General features: G+C 40.5%; 1 protein-coding gene across 2 annotated transcripts in view; it reads right to left on the bottom strand.

The window, feature by feature from the left end:
- Window positions 1–26,165, bottom strand: part of PLAGL1 (PLAG1 like zinc finger 1) — a 48,623-nt gene that overhangs the window by 21,232 nt on the left and 1,226 nt on the right. For both annotated transcript variants that reach the window (XM_048298858.1, XM_048298859.1), the window contains exon 2: window positions 8,676–8,718. In XM_048298858.1, the coding sequence (XP_048154815.1) occupies window positions 8,676–8,694 (19 nt within the window). In that variant the 5' untranslated portion in view covers window positions 8,695–8,718. The remainder of the gene's footprint in view (window positions 1–8,675; window positions 8,719–26,165) is intronic.

Raw genomic sequence — 26,165 nt, 5'->3', positions numbered from 1 at the left:
ACTATTTGTTATCCAAACATGTACGGGATAACAAACACTGTGATTTGTTAGTAGTTCCTAACAGGGAGTCATCATGATGATAGTTCAGCACATCTGGGAACAGTAAGATTTTCACCTGGTGGCCATGAAGTACGGCAACAGGCATAGCCAGAAGGAATTTAAACAGCTTTCCATAAAAGTCAGTTTCACACCAATTCCAATGAGGTTTTTCTACCACGCTTGTTCTGTCTAGCAAATCTTAGGAGCAAAAAAAGTAAGAGAAACCCCAAGGAGCACAGCCGGGCTATGAAATTCAGCAGTTTCAGCATGTTCCCATGAAGGCTGTGCAGCAAAAGCATACCTGTGTTCTGCTGTATCTTACAAACTCTGCAGAAAAAAAGTTACCTTCACTGTTTGAACACCTGAAAAGGCACTAACTTACACAACTTTCCTGCAAAATTAAAGGGGAAAAAAATCCCAAACACCACAAAAAAAAAAAAAAAAACAAACCCCAACAAACCAAACAGGAGGGAAAGCATGTAGGTGCAAACTTCACTGCAGTCTGATAAAGTAGGTTATCAAAGTTCTTGGTACGTTCATTCATCTAAAAATGACCTGGGGTCAAAAAATTCATTGATTGATCGAAAGCTAATTTAAAACGTAATCTTTTTCTGGTTATTCTTGGGATAAAACTTACGTGTCACATTTCCAGTACACCACATGGGGTTTGGTTGTTATCAGAGCCCATACACGTAAATGAGCGCAGTTCAAGTGAAGACACCTCCCACAGTTTACATGTAATAGCTTCTAATCAGAGCAAACAAAGAGACTTCTCTCTCTGCTGAAAGCTGAACACATTTCAAACAATCATATTGAAAAATGCAGTTGGATTTTCCAGGGGTTTTTTTTCCCTTCTCTCCCTCTCCCTCCACTGTCTTGGCATGAAATCATATAAAATTAGATCCAGAAACAAGGAAGGAGGTTAACAGCAAATTCACAGAAACAACTATTTTTTATGAGAAAGAACCTGAGTCAGCATAGCATGGTCCTATGAAATGCCCAGAGAAAGCTTCCTGAGAGGGAAGCCTTCCTGTTGCACTCTGCCCATCTTCCCCAGCAGTCAGCAGCAGTCCCACCTAGTGCAAGGCTGTGGCTCCTTGGCTGTGACACCTTCTGCTTGCTTTAGGTCTTCACTAGCACTCTCCAAACTGTGCTGCTTCTATACTGCAGACAGCAAGACTAAAATCCCCCTGTTCACAGAAACACAGCCACCAAACTGCTCATAAGCACCCTGTGGCTCCTGGGCCACATGTTGGACCCCCTAATCTGCATCTCCCACACCACAGATTCTACCTACCACAGCAGAAGTATTTTATATTTATCAAGAACTTTTCTTTTGGAGATATTTTTGGCAGGACGGTTGATTTATTTTAGTGTCAGATGTTTTAGCGGAAAATGTGAATGCTACTGTGGCAGTTCAACACAGATGCCAGAATCTCCCATCTTTGTTCTAGCAGAAAAAAACTCCAATAGTACATCTTCCTAAATGCACATATGTATAAATACACATGCACACAACCACACACACACCACATTAAGTGCATTAATACAGTCAACAGTTCTATTGATGGCAGGTCAACACCACAGTTTCAATTCTGATAAATGAAGTGCAGCAATTATAATGACTAAAGCTTAGTATCGATTAGTTGAAATATTTCCAAGCCTTGCAACATTCCCTTAAAAGGGAACCTTAGATTGGGTCTCTCGCTCCTTCATTGAACTTGGTTGTTACTGGCCACCAAGTCCAGATGTTGTGTGGGGGAGACTGGTGGAAAACTTGGTGACAAAAGCTACCTCTCCTAAGAAAACCAGCCCAAATCAATGCTTGATTTTCCATTGGTGACTTTCAGCATGGACTTGTGGGAACTTTACCAGCAAAGACACTAGCAGCTGGGATATATTTCCAGCTGCTTACTGGAAGAAAGAACCAGGCAGGTAGACACAATTTGGAGAAAGTAATATGAGTTTACTGTAGAATGCAAAGAGGAAGCATGGCATGCAGAGCGAAGAGATATTGTACTCATCCTGTGGCTGCAGAACCTGATGTCTTTAGAGGCACATAAAACAACACGAAGCAAGTACAGCTACTGGGAATCAAAGCGCAGTGCTTAAACCCTAAGATCCACTTCTGCAGGTATTGGTCTGTGCACTTGGCTCCACTGATGTGCAAGTAGCCACATCATGAAAGAAAGAAGTCCATGCAGAGAAGTGAATACACGGACACTTAGGACTGGTCAGGGCTGAGACCTGGGAGGGCCAGTCCTGAAAGAACACTCCAGTACACATTACATTCAGTGAAAACTATTAATAAAACTGGAAACTGAGTTAACTTCCTCAATGAGCCATCCAAACCTCCTACTGATATTCCAACTCAATGAAGAGAAAAAAAAAAGTTAATTTTTTTTGATCAATGAACCCTAAAGTATATATCTAAAATACTGAAATGAAGGAGTCTTCTTTCAAAAGCATTTGCTTTTGTAAATGAAGGGTCATTAACAGCTTACTAGAACAGCTTTAAGTCTTATTATGCATCTGCTTCATAACAGACAAGTTCTGTTATTCCTTGCTTCATTTCCAACAGGAAAAGCATGCTTGATTCCCAGCTTCTTTGGGAACAAAATGGGTAGGAGACTCTCATCCTTAGCCTTTATGACCCTGTTAAATTACTCTTCTCTTTTAAGGCACAAAGTGATTTCTTTAAAAAACACCACACAGGCATTGGGAAGCTCTGCTGCTGAACAGACACAGGGATTTATTTCTATGAAAAAATACTCACATGTGCAAGCATGGTATCTGTGTTTCCATTTATTTGTTTTCTTTTTCCTAAGATCTAACATTTACTTCTTCTTTTCTACACAAAAGGTTTTTATAGGGAACCATATGATAATTAGCTAATGTCTTGACTGATACTGTACTAAAGAAATTATGTCTACCTGAGCTTCTTTAACAGACTGACTAAGAAAGGATAATAAAATTGGCAGCAACAAATTAGACAGCAGTATAGCACATTTTCCTCACAATAACTATTCTCCTCAGGCATAAAGGCAGTCCCGTAAGACACAGAAATACAAAGTACATAATTATAGATTATTATAGGAGAATTGCATGAGAGTTTCAAAAATTTGTGGGTTTAAAAAAATTGCAGATTTTTTTCTATAGATTAAGCTCTCAACTCAGATTATAAAGTATCTCCATACAGCTCTATTTATTCTGCTAACAGTCATTTCAGTTTGAGATCAAATAAAATTCAAATATTTTTTCTACATTTCTGATTAATCTGTAGTTTATTTAAATTATTTCCAAAAGTCACACACACACACAATAACAGTAGTCTCTATTATTCAAATCTAGGAAGCAATCTTGCAATGCAAAATTGCAAAGAATTTGTTCCTGTTTTCATACTTTCCTAGCTCGAAGAACAAGATCAACAGAAGGTAAAGGCATCACTTTGGGAGAACCATTCCTCAGATATGTATTTATATAACTCTGGCTATTTAACATGCATATTTACTTAAAGCTCTGTATGATTACATATCTCACCTTGTATTTGGTATACTTTACTCTGTTGGTTAGAAATCAAATATTTTATACTTCTTCCACTTCAACACTGCCAATAGGTCAAAACAATTTCATATTTTATAAAGATATTAGAAGAAGCAAAGGGACAACTGTCCTGCCAGAACATCCCTACACACCTCCCCATCACATCTGCCTGAGCACCTTCCAGTCCAGTAAGTTAAACATAACACACTCTGCCTTGTCTTATCGCCCGAGAAACAGAGAACAAGTGGCACCTTCCATGTCACACATGAATCATCTACTTTCTTCTCCATTACACCAACTAAAAAAGCCCTGATCAACTGAGCTTTCCACAACTGTGATTCTTTTCTATTTGCACCATTACAAGTACCCAGGAACCCTCACTGTTCAACATTTTCATAACATATCTAGATTACAGCACTGAAAGGACCTACAAATATATCTCACGTCCAACTTAAATGTTAACTTTATATTAGCTTTACATTTTAATGGCTTCCAATGCCTATCATGCATAAATACACTTAAGTGAGGTCAAAAAACAGTTTTGACACATTTGGATAACAATAATGACAATAGAGCCCACAAACTTCAATATCTGCCTGCTTGAGTTCAGTGTTTTCACATCTCAGTAAAAATTATAAATGCATTTGCTTTTTTTGCATTTCATCTCTGAAAATCTTAGAAACTTAACAGCAGAAGCCACAAGCAAACATGTTGATGCTCTACAGTTAAGCAATGTATTTTCATTTCAAGGATCACAATGTAATCTAAAGAAAGCATGTTTGCATATGGAGCCCAAATTCTTCCAAGAAAAACAGAGAAGTTATCTGCTGGGAAAAGCACAAAATGAGACAACACTAGTAAGATGACTAGCTCAAAATCACTCAAAGAAAAAATGCCAGACTGAGGAACACAAACTATTCCAACAAAACATGAAACTTCCCAAGCACTTCTCTCAAAATGAGGGGACTACTTGAGAGTTTTCAAACTACTGCACCCATGCACAGACACTTTTAATGTTTTTTGTTTGCAACAAAAACACAGCAGCTTCTACTGCCATGTAAGAACGAGGCTGCAAGGCGGCAATTACTCTGTTCTGAGCTTGCCCTTACACTTCAAATAACAAAGGAAGAAATTACATTACTTAACTTTTTTTCCCTGCTATCATAAGTGGGCCACACCTGAAAGCTGTAGCTGCATGAGCCCAGAAATCTGTTCCTTCAATCACCACAGAAACTAATATAGAAACCCTGGCGATTTGTTCTCCTGTTTTCAGTAAAAAATTTACATATGAATTACACACCAAATTCCCTTGGTCTAATAAACTGTTCTGGACTCGCACAACAAAAATACTGCTTCTTCATTATCATCCTCCTCTTGCTATTCTTTGCTGTCTTTACAAAAAAACCCTGTACACCTAAAGCCAGCAGCAAGAGTAGTGGTAAGTCTACCTCTTGCCTTGAGTCCCATGGAAACAGAAGTTTGGAAATACATCCTCACATTTCAAAGCATTTTAAGAGTCCCAGATTTTCTGCCAGACAGGCCCTCTTGTTAGTCACTGCCTTGTGTGTAAGTATTAACACAGCAGTCTGTACCAGTTAAGAAATCATCTGATGCGAACTCAGCTGATTCTCAAAGGCATAAAAAATTGCATATAATAGCCTACATAAACGACTGATGTTCATGACCTAACTGGAAGACCCAAATACTGAGTTTCTATTACTTTTCATATTCATTAATCACCATTAGATAAAGAACAAATGAACACACACAGAGGCTAGAAACAGCACAAGAGTCACTTAGGTGTTTCCCATGACAGAATAAAACTCAAACATTGGTTTTGCACTCAAGAACAGAAATGCAAACATTTCATAACCGCACTACATATGGGAAATCAAAATAAACCTTACCTTATTTTAAATGGCAATTTTAGTAAAATGTCAGGCTGTGCTAGTACAGGGTATAAGGAACCATGCCATCCTCCTTCAGCAGACTTTTGCAAATGCCCCTGTATTCAACTAAGTCTAACTCCACTCTGTTTTGTTTCCCCAGGAGGACCCATTCAGGACCATGTGCTCCTTTTCAGCTGTCAATAAACAGAAGCGGTGAATTCCCCAGCGCTTCACAAAGCTCGTTAGGCATAGCCATTCATTTCTTCAGGAAAACAGGGCATTGATTTCAGCAAATTCCCAGGGAGCAGCTACAACAAAGAGATCAAAGACCCACCTCCTTTCCTGCCTGGCTTTGGCCGGCTGGGCTGAGAGGAGCAGCAACAGGTTTCCTGAAGAGCGGGCTCTATCCTCACCGACCACTGCACGCTCCATTCATGCCCATCGCCTTCCTACGTTCCCGGGACAGCCCCCAGCACTAACCGTGACAAACCCCTACATTCAGGCAGCATAATATACTGCACACTAGTTCATCCAAGGATAAAAAGAAAAACAAGCTCCAAGGGAAGTCTGCTGCTTCCCTGACCAGCCGAGCCTCAGTAGCTGACAGACTTTTCATGAACGTCTTTTTTTTCTTAGCTTCTCCATCTAAACCAGAGAAACACTTGCTACCTCAAATTCATTGTGCTGAAACTTCTCAGGAATGTTGGCTTTTCTGATTTATTTCTACAAGCTTGAAGACTTAGCTGCTGGAGTTTGAAGTCTAGCGGCAGCAGCCCTCGTATTGTGCAACCATGATATTTATTTTGTGCAATTTGCCCTAAGACTGCAGTAGGGTTTTTTCTAAGGAATTTAAGGGGGTTTGTTCCAGTTTGGTTGGAATTTTTACTTTTAAAATTATACATCTTGTCTTCATTAATGTAATCTGGAACAAGATTTTTAATGCTAAAATTTGACCTTGTATTGAACCAAGCATTAGCAAAAGACAATGCTGTGGTCAAGCTTAAGGACTGGTGGTTAGGCTACATGTCTACTGCTAAACAGTAAGAGCCAGAGACCTGGTGCTGAGACCACCTGGCATCAGCTCCACATGTCTAGATGCCCCTCATCATCTCCTTCTCTTTTCCCCCACAAACAGTTTGGTTACATCCAAATTCCTTACCTGGAACACAGTCTGGTAGGTATTATCCCTCCAACACACCCTAGTGTTTGTTGCTTGTTAGTATAGGCTAGTACTGAGCTCACAGGCTGGCCCTGAAATATTTCTTTATATGCATACAGACATAAAGATCTAAAGTCACTGCACACCTGTACAGATTTTCCATGTCATTCTTCAGCATTCTCCTGCGCACGGATGTTTTACCAAGGCACTACTCGTCTGCCACAAATACCCAGCAGGTGGAACCTGGAAAGCCCCCTCAGCACTGGTACTGCCTCCGGGCCACTGACACATCTCCAAGTGAGAAGACAATTGTCTACCCCACTAACAAGAGCAAGTATCACAGGACCTGGCACAGCACAAGCAGTACAATACTGAGAAGACCAGGGACAGGCGGTAGGCATGACTGCTCACTGTGCAGAAGACAGCTGAGGACACGAGGAAATACAGAACTGCAGAATTATTGAAGTTGCAGGAGAGCAGCTATGACAATCAACCAGCCCAGCCTCTTGCTGAATTCAGGCCCTTTAATGGCATTACCCAGGGCCTTGCAAGCTGTATCTCAAATACTTCCAGTGAGGGCAACTCCACCACTTTCCAGGGCAGCCTATTCCAGTGTTTGATTGACCCCCCAATGAAAACGCCCCTTGCATCCACAAGCATCTCCCCTGAAGCAACTTGTGGCTATTGCCTCTTGTCCTGTCACAGCGCATGCCTGGGGAAAGGCTGCTTCCAACTCCTTCTCCATAACCACCGTTTTTGTACTGAAAGGCCAACACTAGATCCCCTTGAGCCTTCTCTTCTTTGAATGGAACATGCCCAACTCCTTCAGCCTCTGCTCAGGTGACAGCATCTTTAACACACTGGTCATTAGGGGGAACATGAGAAAGGCACTGTTGCTGAGCTGAAAAAAACAGAAAAGTGAAACTGCCAGGGCATAAAATGGCTAAAACAGACAAACATCTGAGTATAGTTGAGGAGTCTTGACCATGATCCCTGTGCAGTCAACCTGCCCTCTGCTTTCTTTAATATTTCACTCCTGCTAAGTTTTGCCTGTTGTATACAATACAGTCAGGCATATGACATTCCTTATTTTAGAGTTCTCTCTGTATCTAAATGGCTTTTAAGCATGCCCCGAAATTGCCAGTTCACAGGTAAAATTCAAAAAATGCATTTTAACAAATAACTTGATCTTGAAGAATATGTTTCACCCCCACAGATAATTGCTATTTGCCATTAAGCCACTGATGGTTTTATATTTATTAACTGATTACAGTTATTAATGAAAAAAACCCCAACCCTGTTTTCTTTGTTCCTCTGAGGAAGTAATGAAGAATGATAAAACGCATGTCTGAATTTTCCCTCTCTTCTATTGCACAGTGTGCACCTGGGTAGCCCTTGGAGGCAATGATAAAAAAAGGCAGCTGAGGAACTGGAGGGACTCCAAAAGAAAGCATGTAGATCAGATCAATAAGCATAAAAAATGTGCTTAATGCTTCAGATAACTTAAGCTGGAGCAAGAGAGTGCAAGTATCGGGAAATCGTGAGCAGCCACCTTCCGTGGTAGTTACAACTGCAAAGTATAAGGATATGCCACTTGTCTGTTAAGAAGAAGGATGAATAATAGTGATAAGGCATGAGATTTGAATGTGACTGGGATAATGATGCCTTGGAAGCACAGGAGTTAAATTCACAAAATGATTAAAAACCCCGAGCACATCACTCTGTAGTAATCTGGGATGGTATTTGTGCCAAAGATAGATAAAACATTTTAGACAGAATTGCAATTTTAAGTCTCAATGAACCAGTCTGTTCTTATACTTGGGACAGATTTTTACAATTTTACTCATATTAAGTCATGCTTTACTCCAAGAATAATCCCGCTGATTATAATGGCAATATTGTTCCACAGATGTCTCAGAAGAAACGCAAATGTAAAAGCAGACTTTATACTTCACATAAAAGACATCAATCATGAGTACATCTGGGAATCCGATAAAAACATATGGTACAAAAAAATCACTGTGGGACGATGGAAATGTACTTACAGAGCAGGTCTGTGGACATGTTTACAGATCAGGCAAAGGAAACCTACACAAAATAAATGAAAAAAGAATTATCAGTTTTCTGAACTAGTACTATCCATGTTTATATCTCATGCTAGTAAACACATGCATAGTCTTTTAGCTCTTTAGGAAATAAGGAGAACATATCTACAGAAATCTTACAAGGAAGAATTTCAATTTGTAGAGGAAAAGGAAAAGAAAAACTGATTCCACTTCATTTCACAGACAATGTAAACTGGCAATATTAATGTAATGCATTTTAAATAAGAGCAGTTCACTGTATTCCACATCTTCATTAACATTTATTATTATGTATTTTCCAGGCATCAATTACAACAGAATTTTCAAGCATCATGTATTTTACCCCATTGCATGCTATTCTGTGTTTAAGCCTGATATATCTGGTATTCATCCTAACAGTTCTGACCCTTGCAGAGTCAAAAAGAATATTAACCAAATATAGGACAAGACATTTTATTTGCTCTCTTGAAAGACTTCTGGAGACTTTTGGCTTTCTGCTGAACTCATTCATCTTTTTCCCTTCCCATTCATCTGCTGGTTTTTGACTGAAATTTTACTATAAGCACATAGGAGCAGAGTCAGAGGCTTCTGTAGCTGTCTGAGCAATCCCCAACACACGGGTATCCCAATGACTGAATAAGGCTACTTGGAGCTACAGAAATAATAATGCATGTATTAATAAGGAGACACACAAATAACAGTACAAATCACATCACTATATGCCATTTTATTCCCTGTACAAATCTTGAAAATTTCAGGCAGTGTTTAAAGGTGTGTGTGTATATGAATTGGGATGAAAGAAAGACGTTCAATAAGTCCAAGTGCCAAGTCCTGCACTTGGGTAACAATGCCAGGCAGTGCTACAGGCTTGGGGAAGAGTGGCTAAAGTGGCCAGGTAGAAAAGGACCTGGGGTACTGGTCAACAGCAGCTGACCATGAGCCAGCTGTGCCCAGGTGGCCAAGAAGGCCAATGGCATCCTGGCCTGTGTCAGAAATAGTGTGGCCAACAGGACCAGGGCAGGGACCATCCCCCTGTATCTGGCATTGGTGAGGCCACACCTTGAATCCTGTGATCTTTCTGGCCCCCTCACTACAAGAAAGACACTGAGGTGCTGGAGTGAGTTCAGGAAAGGGCAACAGAGCTGGTGAAAGGTCTGGAGCACAAGTCTGATTGAGGAACGGCTGAGGGAAATGGCATTGTTTAGCCTGGAGAAAAGGAGGCTCAGGGGGGACCTTATGACTCTACAACAACCTGAAAGGAGGTTGTAGCCAGGTGGGATGAGTCTCTTCTCCCAAGTAACAAGGGACAGGACAAGAGGACATGGCGTCAAGTTGTGTCAGGAGAGGTTTAGGCTGGATATTAGGAAAAAAGTCTTCACCAAAAGAGTTGTCAAGCACTGGAACAGGCTGCCATGGGAAGTGTCCCCATTCCTGTGGGTATTTAAAAAACATGTAGATGTGGTGCTTAGGGACATGGTTTAGTGGTGGGCTTGGCAGTGCTGGATTAATGGTTGAAGACAGCAGTATTTTGTTGCTGACTGAAACAGGTCAAAGAAAACATCTTCATTTTTAAAAATACAATGATCATTAGTAAGATGCTTCCAAATTAATTGGAGCTGGTTGCAAGAACTGAGTTGTGCTGTGAGAAAGCAGCAGTAAAGGGGCCCACATCACTGAGTCCTCTTTCCAGATAAAAACACGCATGCTGAGAGCAGGCTTCCTAAGCAGCAAGTGTCCTAGTCTGATTTCCATCACCCAGAAAACACTTTATTTCTGAAAAAAATCTACTCTGCAGTTTTACTCCATTCTGGCTGAGAGCAAGACTCTTGTCTGTGGTGTTAATTTCTAAAAATATAGGCCTTGCAGAGAGAACAGTGGATTTTAACGGCATCCATATGTGACTATACACGCACCAGGCTTTGTCATCCCCAGAAACAGCAGGCTACATGTTATCACTGTCAAAGCAGGACCATCAACTAATAAAGATTTCTTTTCCCCCATTGAATAACTAGATTCATGATAAAGTAATTTAACTGTGCTGGCATTCAATCTGCAGGCCAATTACTTGTTAAACCGCAACACAACAAGCTCTTTCCTCCCATATGGTTTGAGTCATTAGTTATACCTTCCCCCTCACACATCTGGTCTGCAGCAGCCTCCTGTCATGAGAAAGTGCAGCCTCATTCCATGCCCTCCCTGGCCCCCACACATCCTCCATCCAGCCTTGTTGCAGCGACACTGTGGTCCATGAACACCCCAATTAATGTTTTGCCGAGTTGTTCTGTGATGTCATTTTGGAGGTAAATCACCAAAATGTTTTTCTCCACAGGCCACTGAAACCTGAGAAATTTTTTCCCCCCATACAATTCTATGATGAAGTGGTCCTAGCAGCAGCAACCCCAAAGTGCCCAAGTCCAGTCCTTGGGAAGGGCACAGAAACTACAGACCAAGAGGAAGCACCCAGTGACTGCAACGCAACCCACTCGCACAGCAGAAGAACACCAGGCACAGCATCACAAAGAAGTGCTGCTCCTCTTCCAGCAGCTGGTTCAGACATTATCTCAGACACAGTGAGGATAAATACAGCAAAGTGTATTTGCAGGGGCAAGGGCGTTTAAGTAGAACTACAAGCTCCTTCATAAGCTATGCCAGCTCTTACCTGCAGTTATCCTCAACGTGGACCCAGAACTGCCTGTCATCCCAGCTGCACAAAACCACACCATAAATCCCTCTCCTTCTTCACGGGCACAAGGGCACCCCTTGTGCAGTGTATGGCCCCCTGACCAAGGGGGCTCCAACAGACGCAGAGCTGTGGCAGCCACACACGCTGTGCCAACCAGGCACAGTGTCGGGTAGCTTCTGGCCACATCAGTCACTTGTCCATCTAAATTCAGGTGGTTGGCCAGTGGCCATGCTGACCTCAGTTTAACATTGGCCAATCTTCTGTATTTTCTCTGCTTGTAAACTACACTGATGTACCACACTGACCTTTACACAAAGTGTTGTAGGTATATTGGCCATTTTTTCGCCAAATTTGCTGTGCTGCCCACAGAGTCAAAAGAAGTTGTTTGTGGTTGCTCTTAAGTATCCCCCTTTCTCATCAATGAATGGACAGAAGAGGAAGAGAAGCAGAGTAGGGGACGTTTCCCATACAAGAAAATTGGAACCTTGAAAATGTGAGGCAAAGCCTAACGAGATTTTTACAGGCTTTCAGGTATCAGGAAAATACTCATTTAGGTTGAGTAGGACTTGATGACTTAATATAATAGATGGTTAACAGTCAAGAGATAGCAAAGCAGTGATTACAGGCACTTTGGATGATGAAAAGTTCAATGCTTTGTGGTGGTGGAAAGTGGTTTGCACCCGTTAGAGGAAGTGGGGATGGGTTCTGCACTGCCTAGGACATGTCACAGTGTATTTTCTGTAGGAGCCAGGATTTTAGGGTTTGGGTTATTTTCAGTTGCTCCACCATTGCCAAAAATTCACAGACTATGCATTTCGTGTTTTATAAGTGATTGTAGTGGGCACACTGTGGGCATGTATGACTCAGGATAGATACACATGATGGTGATGGGACTGCCCTGGGATGCCCAGAGTCCACAGTAAGAAAGGCCACAATTTTAGGCCTGTTACCTGTTCTGTTCTGGTGCAGAAGACGTGGAAGTAATGAAATCAGGCAGCATTTTCCAAGTATGGTTCATGAGGAGGACCCACAATGAGGATCAAGGTCACTGCTACAGGAAAGGTGCCTCCCACAATGAAATGCACAGCAAGGAAAACCAGCCTGCACAGGACCTATGGGGCTGTTCATGATGCACAAGACATCAGTGAAGGCTGCCAGCAATGGCCTTGATAACTTCCCTGCTTACCAGTGGTTCACACTGGAAGGGCAGCAAAGACTCCACTTTCTACAGTTTACTGCAGAGTTCTAGGAGGACGACAAGGTTTTACCAAAAAAGCACTTATTTCCCTGGCCTTGAAGCTCATCTTTACCAGAGACAACAAACTCCATGACAAGGGAAGCCAGGAAATTGCTCAGGGACCTTTGCAATGTCTGCAACATGAGACTACAAATTGTTGTTCAAGACAGCTGCCCTGCATGTAACACCCAAAGATTCTCATGTGGCTTCATGTGGTAGAGCTCTTCCACTGACCTCTCTTTTAGAAGATGTACATCTATCCTCCCTGGTATCATGCCACAGAAAGCCAAGGGAAAAGCAGGGCCAGATGTGGGAAGAGCCATAAGTGGCAGCAACAGGAAAAGCTTTCACAGTGCAGGTGATACCCTTGTGCTTGCAACACGATGCCATCTGTAGATAACAAGAGAACACACTGCCTGCAAAAGAGACCTATGCCATGCAAAGACCTGGATCAGAGCTTTTGAATGATGAACTCACTGTGAGTGGAAACATGGTTTCGAACCACTCAGCTTCTGCCCTCCAATAAGTCCTCAGAGGTTATTACAGAATTCCACACAATGTCCAAAAACATGGACAACTGTCAACACAAGCATACTCTTTGTAGCGATCTGACATCATAGGGCCCTCAAATGAACCTCAGCTTCACGCTGCTCACCAAAGAGGCACATTAGCTAATCAGTCACCAAAGACTCTTTTCATGATGTGAAGTCATCTGTCCACCTTACTCATGCAGCTGAAAAGGGACACTGCTATTCCTTGGATACTCAGAAGAATGCCTGGCACAACTCATTTATAGATTCACAACAGCTTCATGTAAGTGACATTGTTATCTAAGTACCTTTTATCATATTTTAACTGCATAAAGGTAAAACACAAGTAAATGTATTTTTTCAAGACATCTATGGTAAGTAGTAGAGTTGCAGTTGTCTAAAATACACAAGCAAAGATGTGACAGGAAAACCACACTTAACCTACTTACACTGAGATTAAATCAGGAAGGACTCTTTCTCCCACCACAGAAATCAGTTGCTGGGGTTTAACTTTCAGCACACCTTATGACTCAGGTTGCATCCCTCAGAAGAAAACACCTTCAGGAGACAACACATCTATCACATAGCGTTAGCATTCCACTAGTGTCCCTACTTGTGGTCTTTTGGCTACTGCAAGTGCTTGTGCTGGGCTAACTGTTGACACAGTTTCTTTTCTCCCAAATTCATAAACAGGAAAGAAAATCATGATATAGAAATTATTTAAGATTAACAGAGTACCAACAGGGAAAAATGAATATGCAGGGCCAAAATCTTCATATAAAGAAACCTGCGCAGATTTCCTGAAGTTTGTGTTAGTCCCACGTGTACCTCCACATCAGGATTTAGTGCATGCCAAGTACAACTGATCCAACATGTGATCTGTTTGGTATCCCTGATCAACAGTGATTTTCTGTGCATTTTTTATCTACCACATGTAGAGTCCCTCACTGGTGAAAAATATGAAATTATAAATCACTTTATTTATAATATAAAATAGCATAATTTGTACTTTTACCATTACTTGGGGGTTTTTTTCATGTCATGGAATTATTCTATAATTACAAAACAGAACAACTGTGTTGCCATCATCTCTTTCTTTATGTACAGGATTCTGCATCTTTCCCTTGATTAAGCAAAACAACTTGAGCAGTACCCCACACAAAACCTTGTGTCCCTGATCCAGAAATCTGGCTCACTAATATTGCAGAAGTTCCCTAAGTAAGTCTTATTTGTGAATATAAAAATTAAGGAAAACCCAAAATTATAAATGTAACATGTTTCTCTTTTATAAAGGACTATGCAGAGGTAAAAGAACTATACAAAATCATAAAGCAGACTGTGAATGAACAGAAGTCGTGCCCTCAAGGATGTTTTCTCTAATGCATTTACCAAGGATATTTTGTATGCCTTCATGATAATGTTTTAAATTGTGTTTACGCACACACAGACACTATACAAATACATAAGCCGGTCTCACTGCTGAAAGAAACTTTATACGCATCTGTACAGATTAAATGCAATAGTATGCAAGCAACCAAGAGCCCTGTCAGTTCCCAGTGATGTCAAGAGTTATCCTAATGAAAATTTTTGGATCCCTTACCGAATATTTTGGCAAAGCTATACTGAGCATTAATTTTGGATACGTAAAAAAGTCCAGCCTTACCATTACCTCCACCAACCAAACAATATTCTAACCTGGTTATGATCACCTCAACATGTAGCATCATCAAATATGGTCCACACATGGGCACCTAATCTATCCAAGTCTGTTTTCAGTTTAAAGCAGAAAAACCCCAATTTTCATTAAAAGTAAATATGTTTTATATCCTGTACCCTGATACCAGAAACACAAAGATCAACAAATCCCACTCCATGTTTCAAAGCAAGTTCTTCCTGTTCTGAAATATGGCACTGTCTCTCACCATAATTTTCCCAGCCTGTATCACCTGACGCTGGTCTATTTAGGTCAGCAAAAGACCTGTGGCAGACAAGTCTTTGCCCATCTCCAGTGCCCTGATAACAAGAAATGCTATTAAACAGCATTTTTAAAAAGAGATAGTAACAAAAGGGAGACAAATTCCTAGGGAATGATACCAAACGGCATCTCATGCCAGCCTGCCTTACTGAGGGCTGCTCTTGTTTGGCTTTGCAAAGCACTCAGCATTTTGACTGCGATCCAGCAAAGCAATTCTGCATTTCCCATGTTTTTCCACCACTGACTTGCAGGGAACTATTTGTACACATGAAGACAAACCTACACTTCATATTTTGCTGGGTCAGGATCAAGGCACCAATCATCTTTCTGGATCCTTATTTTCTTATGAGAATTGGATAAAATGAGCTAAAAAAATAAATCTTGTTTAAGTGTGAGCTTTAGAAAGCCTCAAGACCCAGGAACATTCCTAAAATAATTTGCATTCCATAGCAGCAGGGCAAAACCATTTCCATTTCAATGAGCCTGTGGAGAGGACTCTGGTCTACTGGCTGAAACTCAGGACTGAACCCCAGCATAAAATAAACACTAAACCTACTTGTACAAGGTCATGTGAAAAAGCACTTTTTCCTGTTCTCCCTCAATACCTTGGCTAAACTCTTTTTCATCACTTCAGGCCTGCATCCCAACACTCATTTCAGGAAGGGCACAGGCACTCCTCTCTGCTGGACAGACTGGTCAGCAGGGAGATTTCCCATCCCTTTCCTGCATGATCCTCAAGCTGCTGTCCCCAAAGAGTCAAAAAGTCTGTGGCTTTAAAAGAGGTTTGACAAAAACCTGGGATTTAACACTCACTTCTTTCATAAGCTTGATACAAATAACACACACTAGCAGCTGAAAACTTTCCAAATGCGGTGAGCAAAACCCACAGCGGAGACAGACAAACAGACAAGTTCCCACACGGTGCAACAGTGTGACCAGAGAGGGGGATACACATTTAGCCAGTACTTTGGCAATGTCAATAAATTTCAGGAAATCAAAAACCAGATTTATCATCTGGAAGCCAACACCTTACCTCACACATCTTGCTTAGATTATGGTAATCTAAAACCTCCCACCCTCAAAATGCTCCCAAACTTGCACATTATCTATGACAGATGCATGCTAAGCACTATTGCAATAACGTGATGCAGTGTGTAATGTTGCTGCTATATTATGTAAATACCTATATTCAAATTATTTGGTCAAATTGCACTTCTCAGTTTTGCTCACTCTCATATACTTTTAACAGTTTTAAATTTCAATGCTGTGAAATTCTGCTTCATTCAGAAACTTGTAAAAGTGAGGAAGTCTTACCTGAAAAGGGATTTTGGGTCAAGAATATTGGTATTTTTCAGTTATTTTAGATGCAAAATGATCTTCATGGTGATTCCAATGGGTTTAGCTTAGTCTCTTTAGCTGCTTCATAAAAGCTACATAAATTACATGGCAAAGGATAATTAATGCTCTTCCACAATATGCCTCACTGTTTGTTAACAGCTTCTTGGCTAGTAGAAATGTTTTCTTTTTCTGCTCCACTCCCAAAGGCCTCATACTTAAGAAATTTGCTTGAGCTGCCTGAAGTAAGCAATGATAACATGAATACATCCTTATAACTCTAAAGCATAGGCAAAGAGTTTTCACTAAGAACTTAATACTCGAGGCAGAGAGACAGCAGGAGCTGATTTGTCTTAATTAACACTACAAGACAGAGTGGGTAACAGCTACCTGTCACATCGCTCCATTTGTTTGCTTCAACCTGCACGCTCAGATTTACTTCGGACAGCAGCTGGGCGTGTCAGCGGCAAACTCGGCAGCAATACCACCCACATCCTTTCCCTCCTGTTCACACACATGGACTGGCTGGAGTGGGATACTGCATGGAAAATGCAGCCTACCACTTCAGAAGGTACAGAGGCAAGGGATAATTATTAGAACTAATCTACTGAACCTAGCCAGCACATGAATTGTCAGGGACTGGTTCTGTTGGAACTAAACTGTAACTTGAGGAGTGATTTCTTATTGCCTTTTCTTAAAAAGTATGTTAGTTTCAGGGGTTATATTTTCATAGTAGTGCCCAGAATACCTATGGTGCACAACTCTAATAATATCCAAATCCTCCAAATGGTGCATATATGCTTTAATAATGGAAAGCTACATGTGTTCCTAAATATTACTTAGCTGTTTCCTTAATTTTTCCTTTGGTTATCAAGCCATTTAATGAGTCCAAAAATCTGCAAATTGTGGCTCACACATTATTGTTGAATAAAAGCAGATACAGATGCAGACTATTCATATTCAGCACAGTAACCTGTTTCTCAGATAAAAGAGAGAGAAAATGTTGCTCCCCACTGTCAACTAAAGATTCATTGAACCTCTTGCTCTCCCATACTGACAACTGGTAACACAGAGTTATAACTGGACTCCTGCCTTTCCAAGGTCTGGACTGAAATTGCATGGTATACAAACCTTTTTGGGATTCTGTGCCGCTTGCACATTACTCAAACAAGAAGCCAAAAAAATTACATACACTGTGCGTTACATGCACAGTGTTCATGCTTGTTTAAAATTTCATCCTGCAAGGCAATGTTGTTCTACTGTTTTCTGCAGCAAAACTGACACTTGACTAAATTAAAGGAGACTGTCTCTTCTCTACACAAGTTTCTTTTGTTCAGTGAAAGAGAACACGAAAGGAATTATGAAAACAGGATAACAAGGTCAATGACGTAGAGACTGGTAAAGGAAGAGCCACTACCTCCACAGAATGACAAAAACAACTTAAAAACAAGTCACCATTAATGCTCCTGTCAATACCAAATAAAGAGCTTGGAATATGGTGCACCATAGATTAATGAATACCAAGTGCAGGCTGATACAAAATACACCTTGTATTTCAGCAGTTTGGCATTTTTATTGCAGTCACTTGTCTGTATGCCAATTTTTCAGAGACAGCCTTGGAACCTGATTAACATCTCCACAGGCTCTAGCAACAGAGGCAAAGAACACAATTTCTTCATTTAAAAGTGATCCTGACATAGAAAAGTTACAATAATGTAGAAAAAACAAGCTAAGTGATCTCTTAGTGATCTAACCTTTTATTAAAATTCACCAAGAGGTCACTTGTCTTCATTTCTTCAGCCAGTTGCATGACCTCTTCAACTCTGACTTTTAAAACATCCATTCAATATGGTTCTGTGAGTTAATGAAAAATAACCTGAAACAACTCAGATGTTTGGCATTTGCAGCCCAAGTCACCAGAAGGCTGGATTAGTAATTTATAAAAAACCTACATGAACATATTCTATCAGATGTTTATATGGGACGTGAGGTCTGCAAGTGGAAGAACTTAAGATTATCTAGAAGTGCCCAGTATCAAATACTTGGATGCTTTCTGTCAACAGCTACCAAAGTGTATTTTACTTGTTGCACCATGACATTCTTATCCCCAACATCTACTACGATCTTAACAAAAACAGATTTCTAATGAATGGTCACGAATGACTTGCTAACCAGATTCATATTGGGAGAATCCATATGATTCAGGAGTCAGTGCTCTGCTGAGACAAACTGAAGGCACAGGTCCCACTCTCCACAATGATGCCATCTTAAATTGTTCTGTAAACTTCAGGGATGCAACTTTGTAAGAACATCCCTGTCAAAATACATTATATTAAAATTTAATGCAATTTCAGATTCTGGGACCCAAATATATGTATATAAGTATGATAGCAACCATAATACCTAAGTAGATGTGCAACATTTTTCGCTATTAGGCTGGATTTTAATACTAAAAATTATAACCTGACTATGGGTCTCTCTAAATTAGATGATTATTCATTAAATTTATAAAGCTATCAGTGCAAATCACTGACCACAAAGATAATTCAGAGACTTACACAGTTTAAAAAATTAGTGTATTTGACAATTAAAAATTTTCAGAGTAATCTATCCTGCTGATATTTTTACAGATCAAAAAAAGACACTCATTCTACACTGTCTTCAACTATTTTGTAAACTGCTTTTTTGATTTGGGTAAAAAATATTTTAAAAAATCTTATTAATATTCTCTGGTTTTCTATTAGTTTAAGAAGTTCACTCATTTTTTTAATGCTTATTTTAAAATTATTTTATAATGCTGAGATTTTTGATGTTGATAAAAGTGGTATGAAAAACTTAGCAAAAATCTGATAATTTTATTTTTTAAAGGACTGAGACCACAACCCCTTCTCAGTCAGGTCACTTTGATGACCTCTAACATCCTCATATACACTCTGTAACTCAGTATTTCGTTTTTGCTTGAGGTCTAGAAATCTGTAAATATTTGGCTGTAGAGGTCCTGAAGCCTCCAAAACTTGAAGTGTTCTGAGATTCAGGCATCAACGCTGACAAATGACTGAAACAATAAGAACAACTTAAAGGAAAAAAAAATCATTTCAATCCTTATCTTTTCTATTAGAGTAAAACAAAGGGTGGAAAGCAATTTACTCTCCCATTTATCCTTGCTTTGTTTTCTATCTTGTCAATCTCTCTGTTTTGGCCATGGCAGCCTCTCTTATTTTCATTCTATAAATGCTTAAAAACTAGGACACATTTTTATTAGCTAAAGCCCTCCACAGACTCAGTGAAAAATCTGTATAGCAAATTCAATGATTAAAAAGGGAGATGATTCCTTCTATCACTTACACGAAGAGCATTTTAGAGAGAAGAACAGCATGTAAATGTGCACAAGTCAAGTAAAGATGATTTCCAAGCGTGAGAATTATTCTTGTCCCTGGCAGCTGCTATGTGAGAAGCAATAAGGTCCAGAAGCCTTGCCGGGCACAACCAGTGACAAGAATATCATTATGATCCATCTGCAACCCCCAGGAGATGCAAAATGCCTCGGCAATCTTTTGTTCTAAGCTAAACTAGAAATCCAAAGCAACAGGTTTCCAAGCCAGGACATAGTGAGTGTCACCATATGAACACCTCCCTGACCCCCTCAAATGGTTTTGAATAAGGGCAAGCTGACAATACCTTTCAGAACTACAGAATAGTGGTATCACACATTTTATAGTAAATATGTTTTCTTTGCCTGCATATTTACTTGCTTTGTGAAGAAAGAGTGTTGGGTTCGTAAAAACAAGTGAGTCATGAACAAGTCAAAATATTTCCAGTAAACTTATTTTTGCCTGAATACCCTGAGTTAACTGAAACCAAAACATTTTGCAGACTTGTATCAGTTTCACTGGCTTGTGATGAATAGGTGCTACAGGCTGTGGTACATTTTGCTGAAATTGTTAGTTACAGAATAACAGAATCAAGCAGGCTGGAAAAGACCTCTGATCATTGAATGCAACATGACCAATCACCACCTTGTCAACTAGACCATGGCACTCAGCGGCACATCCAGCCTTTCATTAAACACCTCCAAGCACAGTGACTCCACCACCTCCCTTGGCAGCCCATTCCAATGTCTAATCATCTTTTCTGTGAAGAACTTCTTCCTAACATCCAACCCAAAACTCCCCTGGGCCAGCTTGAGACAATGCCCTCTTGTCCTGTTGCTAGTTTCCTGGGAGAAGAGCCGATCCCCACCTGGCTAGAACCTCCTTTCAGGCAGTTGAAGAGAATGATAAGGTCTCCCTTGAGCCTCCTTTTTTTCCAGGCTAAACAACCCCAGCTCCCTCAGCTGCTCCTCATAACACTTGTGCTCCAGACGCTTCACCAGGTTTGCTGCCCTTCTCTGGACAAGAGAAGTTTCATTTACCTTCATTCATTTGGGGTGTAACAGCCTAACTGTGGAAACCCTCACCTGACACTTTTTTTTGTACTTTCATTGGCATCTACCACTGAGAACCAACACAGAGTGATCTCTTCCCAGCGCCTGGCACCGCTGGGATGAGGAAGGGCTATCTGGCTGCCAGGTTTACAGGAAGCAAATGATGTATCTACTCATGATACCTCATGTGCTAGTTTCCACTGAAAGAGAGAGGAGTGGTTTTGTCATAGTGCATTTGGACTCATTCTGGCCGGCAGCCCTGGTCTTCTCTTGGATGAGCCTCGAGAATACAAAAACATAAGCGCTTCAGCAGGCAAATCACCTGCTGCTCTTTCTCACTGTGAGAGATATTAAGTCACTTGCCTAATTAATATGGGTGATTGCTGAGATACCTAAGGACAGTTGAAGCAGAAAAAGATGACGTTAATCTTCTTGGTTTGTCTTAATCATTTTAAAAGGGTTTAATGCCTTTTCCTTACTCAGTGATGCAGGTGAGCCATGACTCCCAGCACATAACAAAGAAAAAAACAGGAGCCAGAAAGCATCCTAGACTATGCATGGAACATTTCTGGAGCACTACAAAGGTTGCCTCTCTGCACAGAAAATTAAGCTGGTTGCTAAGACTGAATGAAAATTGAATTAAAATAGAACTTATGATTTCAAAACAAGTCTCTGGGGGTTTTGTACTCCTATCTACAAGTTTCCCTTTTGTTATGGCAATCCAACATCAGTTATGTTTTTAGTAACTTCTTTCTTCTAGCTAATACTTTCCAGCATTTTACTACCTTCCCTCTGCCTTTTGCTTACTGCCTCTTTCTAGATCTTTGTACAGTGCCTCTACTTCCTTTCCTTTCAAACTCCTCTTGGTTCTCTGCATGCTGTATCTGTGACAATGGCTCTAGAGACAATTCCACCTGGAAAAGAAGTAATATCTACCTCTCTGGGGACAAAATAAGCATTGAACTAGTTTAGTTTTGTCTTTAATATGTGCTTCACTGGTCCTTCCACTGCCTATTATTGCAGGACAATATAATGATTAGACACTTGGTGTCCTCTTTGGGCATCAACCTGTCAAGGCAAAATAGAAGTTTAATGCTATATCAATAACTTGTTTATTGCTCAGTTTTACAGCACTTTTATTGTAATCTTTAAAAAAGGCATACTGAATCTGAAGTTACTTATATCTGCAGGATGGGACAAACCAAAGCTGTCAATCACATTATACAGCTGCAGGGATTGAAATAACGTTCTAGCTTAAGTACACCAACAAAATTCCAGTGACAGTTTATGACCAAATAATCACATGGGACTCTTCCTGTTGTGGTTCTCTCTGAAAGATACATGTGACACTCTTGCAGAAGACATCCTTGCTTCTCCTCAAGAGTCCCTCAACACCATGAACAGCAACAGGAATCTGGAAACAAGACAGTGAGTGGAGTAGCTAAGTTTAATATTGCTCAATGCACTACATTTGCTTGTTGTTGTGCATGTTAGCACAGGTTAGATACTGCTGCACTAGTATTTTCAGAAGTGCCGTCTACAGCTGCTATTCTGCATTTGCTACTAATGCATTTTTTGTTACAGTTCTTCAGATGATCATTCAATGATCTAAGTTTGACACGGGACAGTGCCTCCCAACAGGGTAAGTCCAGAAAATTTACTAATCTGTGGATGAATCTTGCCATTCTGGAGTGATTAGAGCTCCCAAAGTGGCAGCACAAGACTTCCTCCAGCATGGTTAGCATCACCATGAAGACAAAGCATGGTGCCATCTGCACAACGAACATGGTAAGCCATTCCATGAGGCATGTCTGGGGCACCTACAACACCCCTCAGCACCCAGAGCTGACACTTAGCACTGAGACACCTCTAAATGAAACATCCAGGTCTGGGCAGCCATCCATTCAGCTACCTTAACCATGAGCACAGGTTTCCCTGTCATACTTTTTGCCTGCCACATGTAAGGCAAAAAGAATACTAACATTCCTGACACCCAAGAAATGAATCCTTTTCTATTATATCTCAACACACAAAACAGACAATTCCCCTACTCCTTCCCAAGATAACAGAGAAAATAGGCAATGAAGAAACATTCTCCTAGAACAGACCCTTTCCCACCTCTCTCAGAGCAGGGGAGCAAGAGACAGAGGAGACAACTGAGACAGGGAATCCTTCTACATTACACAGCAGCTGGGCTGGGATGAACATCAGCATTTACTCTCTGACCTCTGTGAGAGCTGGAAGTTCTTCTTCCCCATCACTAAATCATTGATGAGCTAGGACTAGGTGCCACTCACAGCAGACCATGATGATATTCCTGAGATACTCCCTACATCTTCTTCTATACTTCTAAGTTAAGAATAGAAGATGAAATGCTCACAGTTCTTCCACACAACTGCTTTTTCAGTCTTTTCACAGATACTCACCAGAACTACAGTTTTTATTCATAGTTCTCTAATATCTTCAAGAATTTGTAGACAAATCTTTTTACACATGAAACTTAAGGGTCTCCCAAGGAAAAAAATACAACAAACAAAAATGTTTTGTAACCAACTTTGCATGACTGAGCTTAATTTAAGCCCTTTTATGACACACCAAAAGGACTAGAAATGCATGCTCTTCTAGTTTATTCCACCTGCAGTTTTTGAGGGTTTAAGCAAGGGAATATACAGTGTCCGTCTTCAGGGATGCACTTCAAAAAATCACAGAATCTGTAGTGCAGAAGAAAACACCTGGAGGTAATCAGTGTGCTCAAGTTATCTTTCCAACTCATTAGAACTAAAAATCAATGCCTTATGATACAATCTATCATATCACGATTCCAGCTTGCAATGATAAGTAGCTAATGCTATTTGGAAAGCTTATATTTTCTATCTCAAGCTGTTTGTGAAACACCGTCTCCTAAAATAGTGTTCTAGGTGCAAGATGCAGAAAGATAAAAGCAGATTTACTCTGTCCTCCAAGACAGAACTAGTTCACAAAGGCATCCTTGATCCTGATTTAGCACTGCAACTCATGCCATTTTACACATGATCAATCAGTACAAGCAGAAAAAGCAAGAAAAAAGAGGAAATATGAGAAACAAAGAGACAGCAAAGTCCATTGGAAAAAACTGTTGCTTCTAGATTGTCATGTCAGAGACATCTGGAACCCAAAACGCTCTTTCGTAGCAAATTGCAAATAGCCCATTTGCAGAAGAATGAGTTGGAAGATAAAGACAAGTCAGCAAAAAAAGCAAAATTGGAAGCAAAATATTTATCTGATTATCCCCAGGACATGTGTAGAATTAAATTTTATGATCAACTTTCAAGATTTTCCCATACAGAATTCAAGTCAACTGACCTTCTTTCTGTCCTAACTCTTGTTATTTCCTGCTAGTTATCACAAAATAGCAGTATCCTTGGCATCATTCAAAGAGATTTCCTACTTCTTTACACACACGCAAGAAAAGAACAAACAGTTTCTTCTGGGTTTAGTGACAATTAAATGATGCAGCCGCTTGCACAGTGGCATAGGCTAAAGTAGAAGTGTGTGACTGCTGTTCCCGTGGTATTTGGAGCAGTCTTGTTTGCCTCACACTTATCTTTGAAAGCAGGAACATCTTAAAATAAAAGGTCAGAGGGGCCAGTAGGGAACTAGCTGGCAATACTCTAGTTTTGAAAACATCTTGTGAGCCAGATTGCTCCTACTGAGGAGGACGATTTAGATTTGCAAAGTTAGGTGTAAGGTCAAGTGCTCAAAGGCATCAGACTTACAATGCCAGCACTGACTACCTTAAGTATAGAGCGTGTATTCACTTATGGGCAGGGTGGGGGTTGATGTTTTTTGCGTTTTAATCATCACTCAAGAAATTAAGAATTTGAGGGAGAGGGACATCAGCTCAGGTCCCAGCCCTGGCAATACACTGCAGATTAAATGTGTCTCAATAGTCAAGGGAGGGGAATTATCTTATGATGCTTCCTTTCCACTGAGTCCTGGCAGAAGGGCAGGCAGGGAGAGAAGACATGCAAGTGCTCACAAAACTTCGCACAAGGAGATTCTGGATAAAGTTATAGAAATTAAAGGAAATAGAAGTTATTGCCTTTAGTTAGCATGAATTTGTAACCTGCCCTGGTTAAACTCAGAGAATAAACTACATGATTTAATGGCCCCCTTTAGGAAATAATTATTTATTTTCTTGTATTTGTGTGATTTTTGGTATCAAACTCTCCAAACCTCCCACTACTGTCCTCACTCTGATATGCAGGTCCAGAGGAACAGGTACAGTCTTTTTAATCTTGTTTCTCTCTTTTATTCCCACTCATCCCATCTTCTGTTTCTTACACAAATAATCCTATTATCAATTTTCAGCATCTGCATGATCAGAACAACCAGGTCCTATTTACATGTCAGAGCACTGAACAATTCAAAAAGCAGTGGCAATCAGCCCATTACACAGTTACAGTACTCCAGGATCTATACCTATTCCCATTAGGTTTGCAAATGAGATTTTGACTGCTTTCACTTACAATTCAGGGCACACTAATGGTGGAAAATATACTGCACATACAGTGGCACCACAACAGCAAACACACAAAATATCGAAAAATAAAAACACAATTTGTCACCAATCCTGTGACTGTACCTGTACTTCTGTTTAGCAGAACGCTCCACGTTCCACCCAGAGCCACCTGCTCCACACAGCCCCATTTTGTGTTGTGCAGTGTGACCACTCCCCATGCACAGAGGCAGAGCAGTGCTCATGCACTGCTCCAGACCAACAACAGGGACAGGAAGGACCAGCGAAGGGAAATTCCCAACGACAACATCTTTATTTCTCCCTGGTGAAGGGTCAGAGCACAACAGAGATGTTGCAGGGTCACTGGCATACTGCAGACCTTGCAACAAAAAAGAGAAGTGCCAAGAAGGGACAGGACTGCTTGACACCTTGTTCTGCTGCATGTAATTAGGTATCTCAGAATTAAACAGCCAGATTTTCTGCTAAGCATTGGGACAACCAAGAATCAGGTCACACCTGCTGATGTTAATTTTACAACTGCAATACTGAGATGTGAGTGCTCAGATTGAGAACCTCTTCCCCATTCTGTCAGAGATGGATTTGCTAATCTCCTGGTTATAATGCCAGGCACATTCTCTCCTACTGATTCCTGGAAAGAGAACGTATGTATTGTTTGTATTTATTCATGAAGATCCTCATCATGTTAGATGAAGTGGCCACAGACAAATATGTATGTAGATATATCGTGCATCCAAAAACATAGCTTGGAT

Source organism: Corvus hawaiiensis, chromosome 3 (genome assembly GCF_020740725.1).
Source record: "Corvus hawaiiensis isolate bCorHaw1 chromosome 3, bCorHaw1.pri.cur, whole genome shotgun sequence".
Classification (NCBI taxonomy): Eukaryota; Metazoa; Chordata; class Aves; order Passeriformes; family Corvidae; genus Corvus; species Corvus hawaiiensis.
Note: the sequence above shows the minus strand (reverse complement) of the source record. Positions and strands in the feature narration are given on the sequence as shown.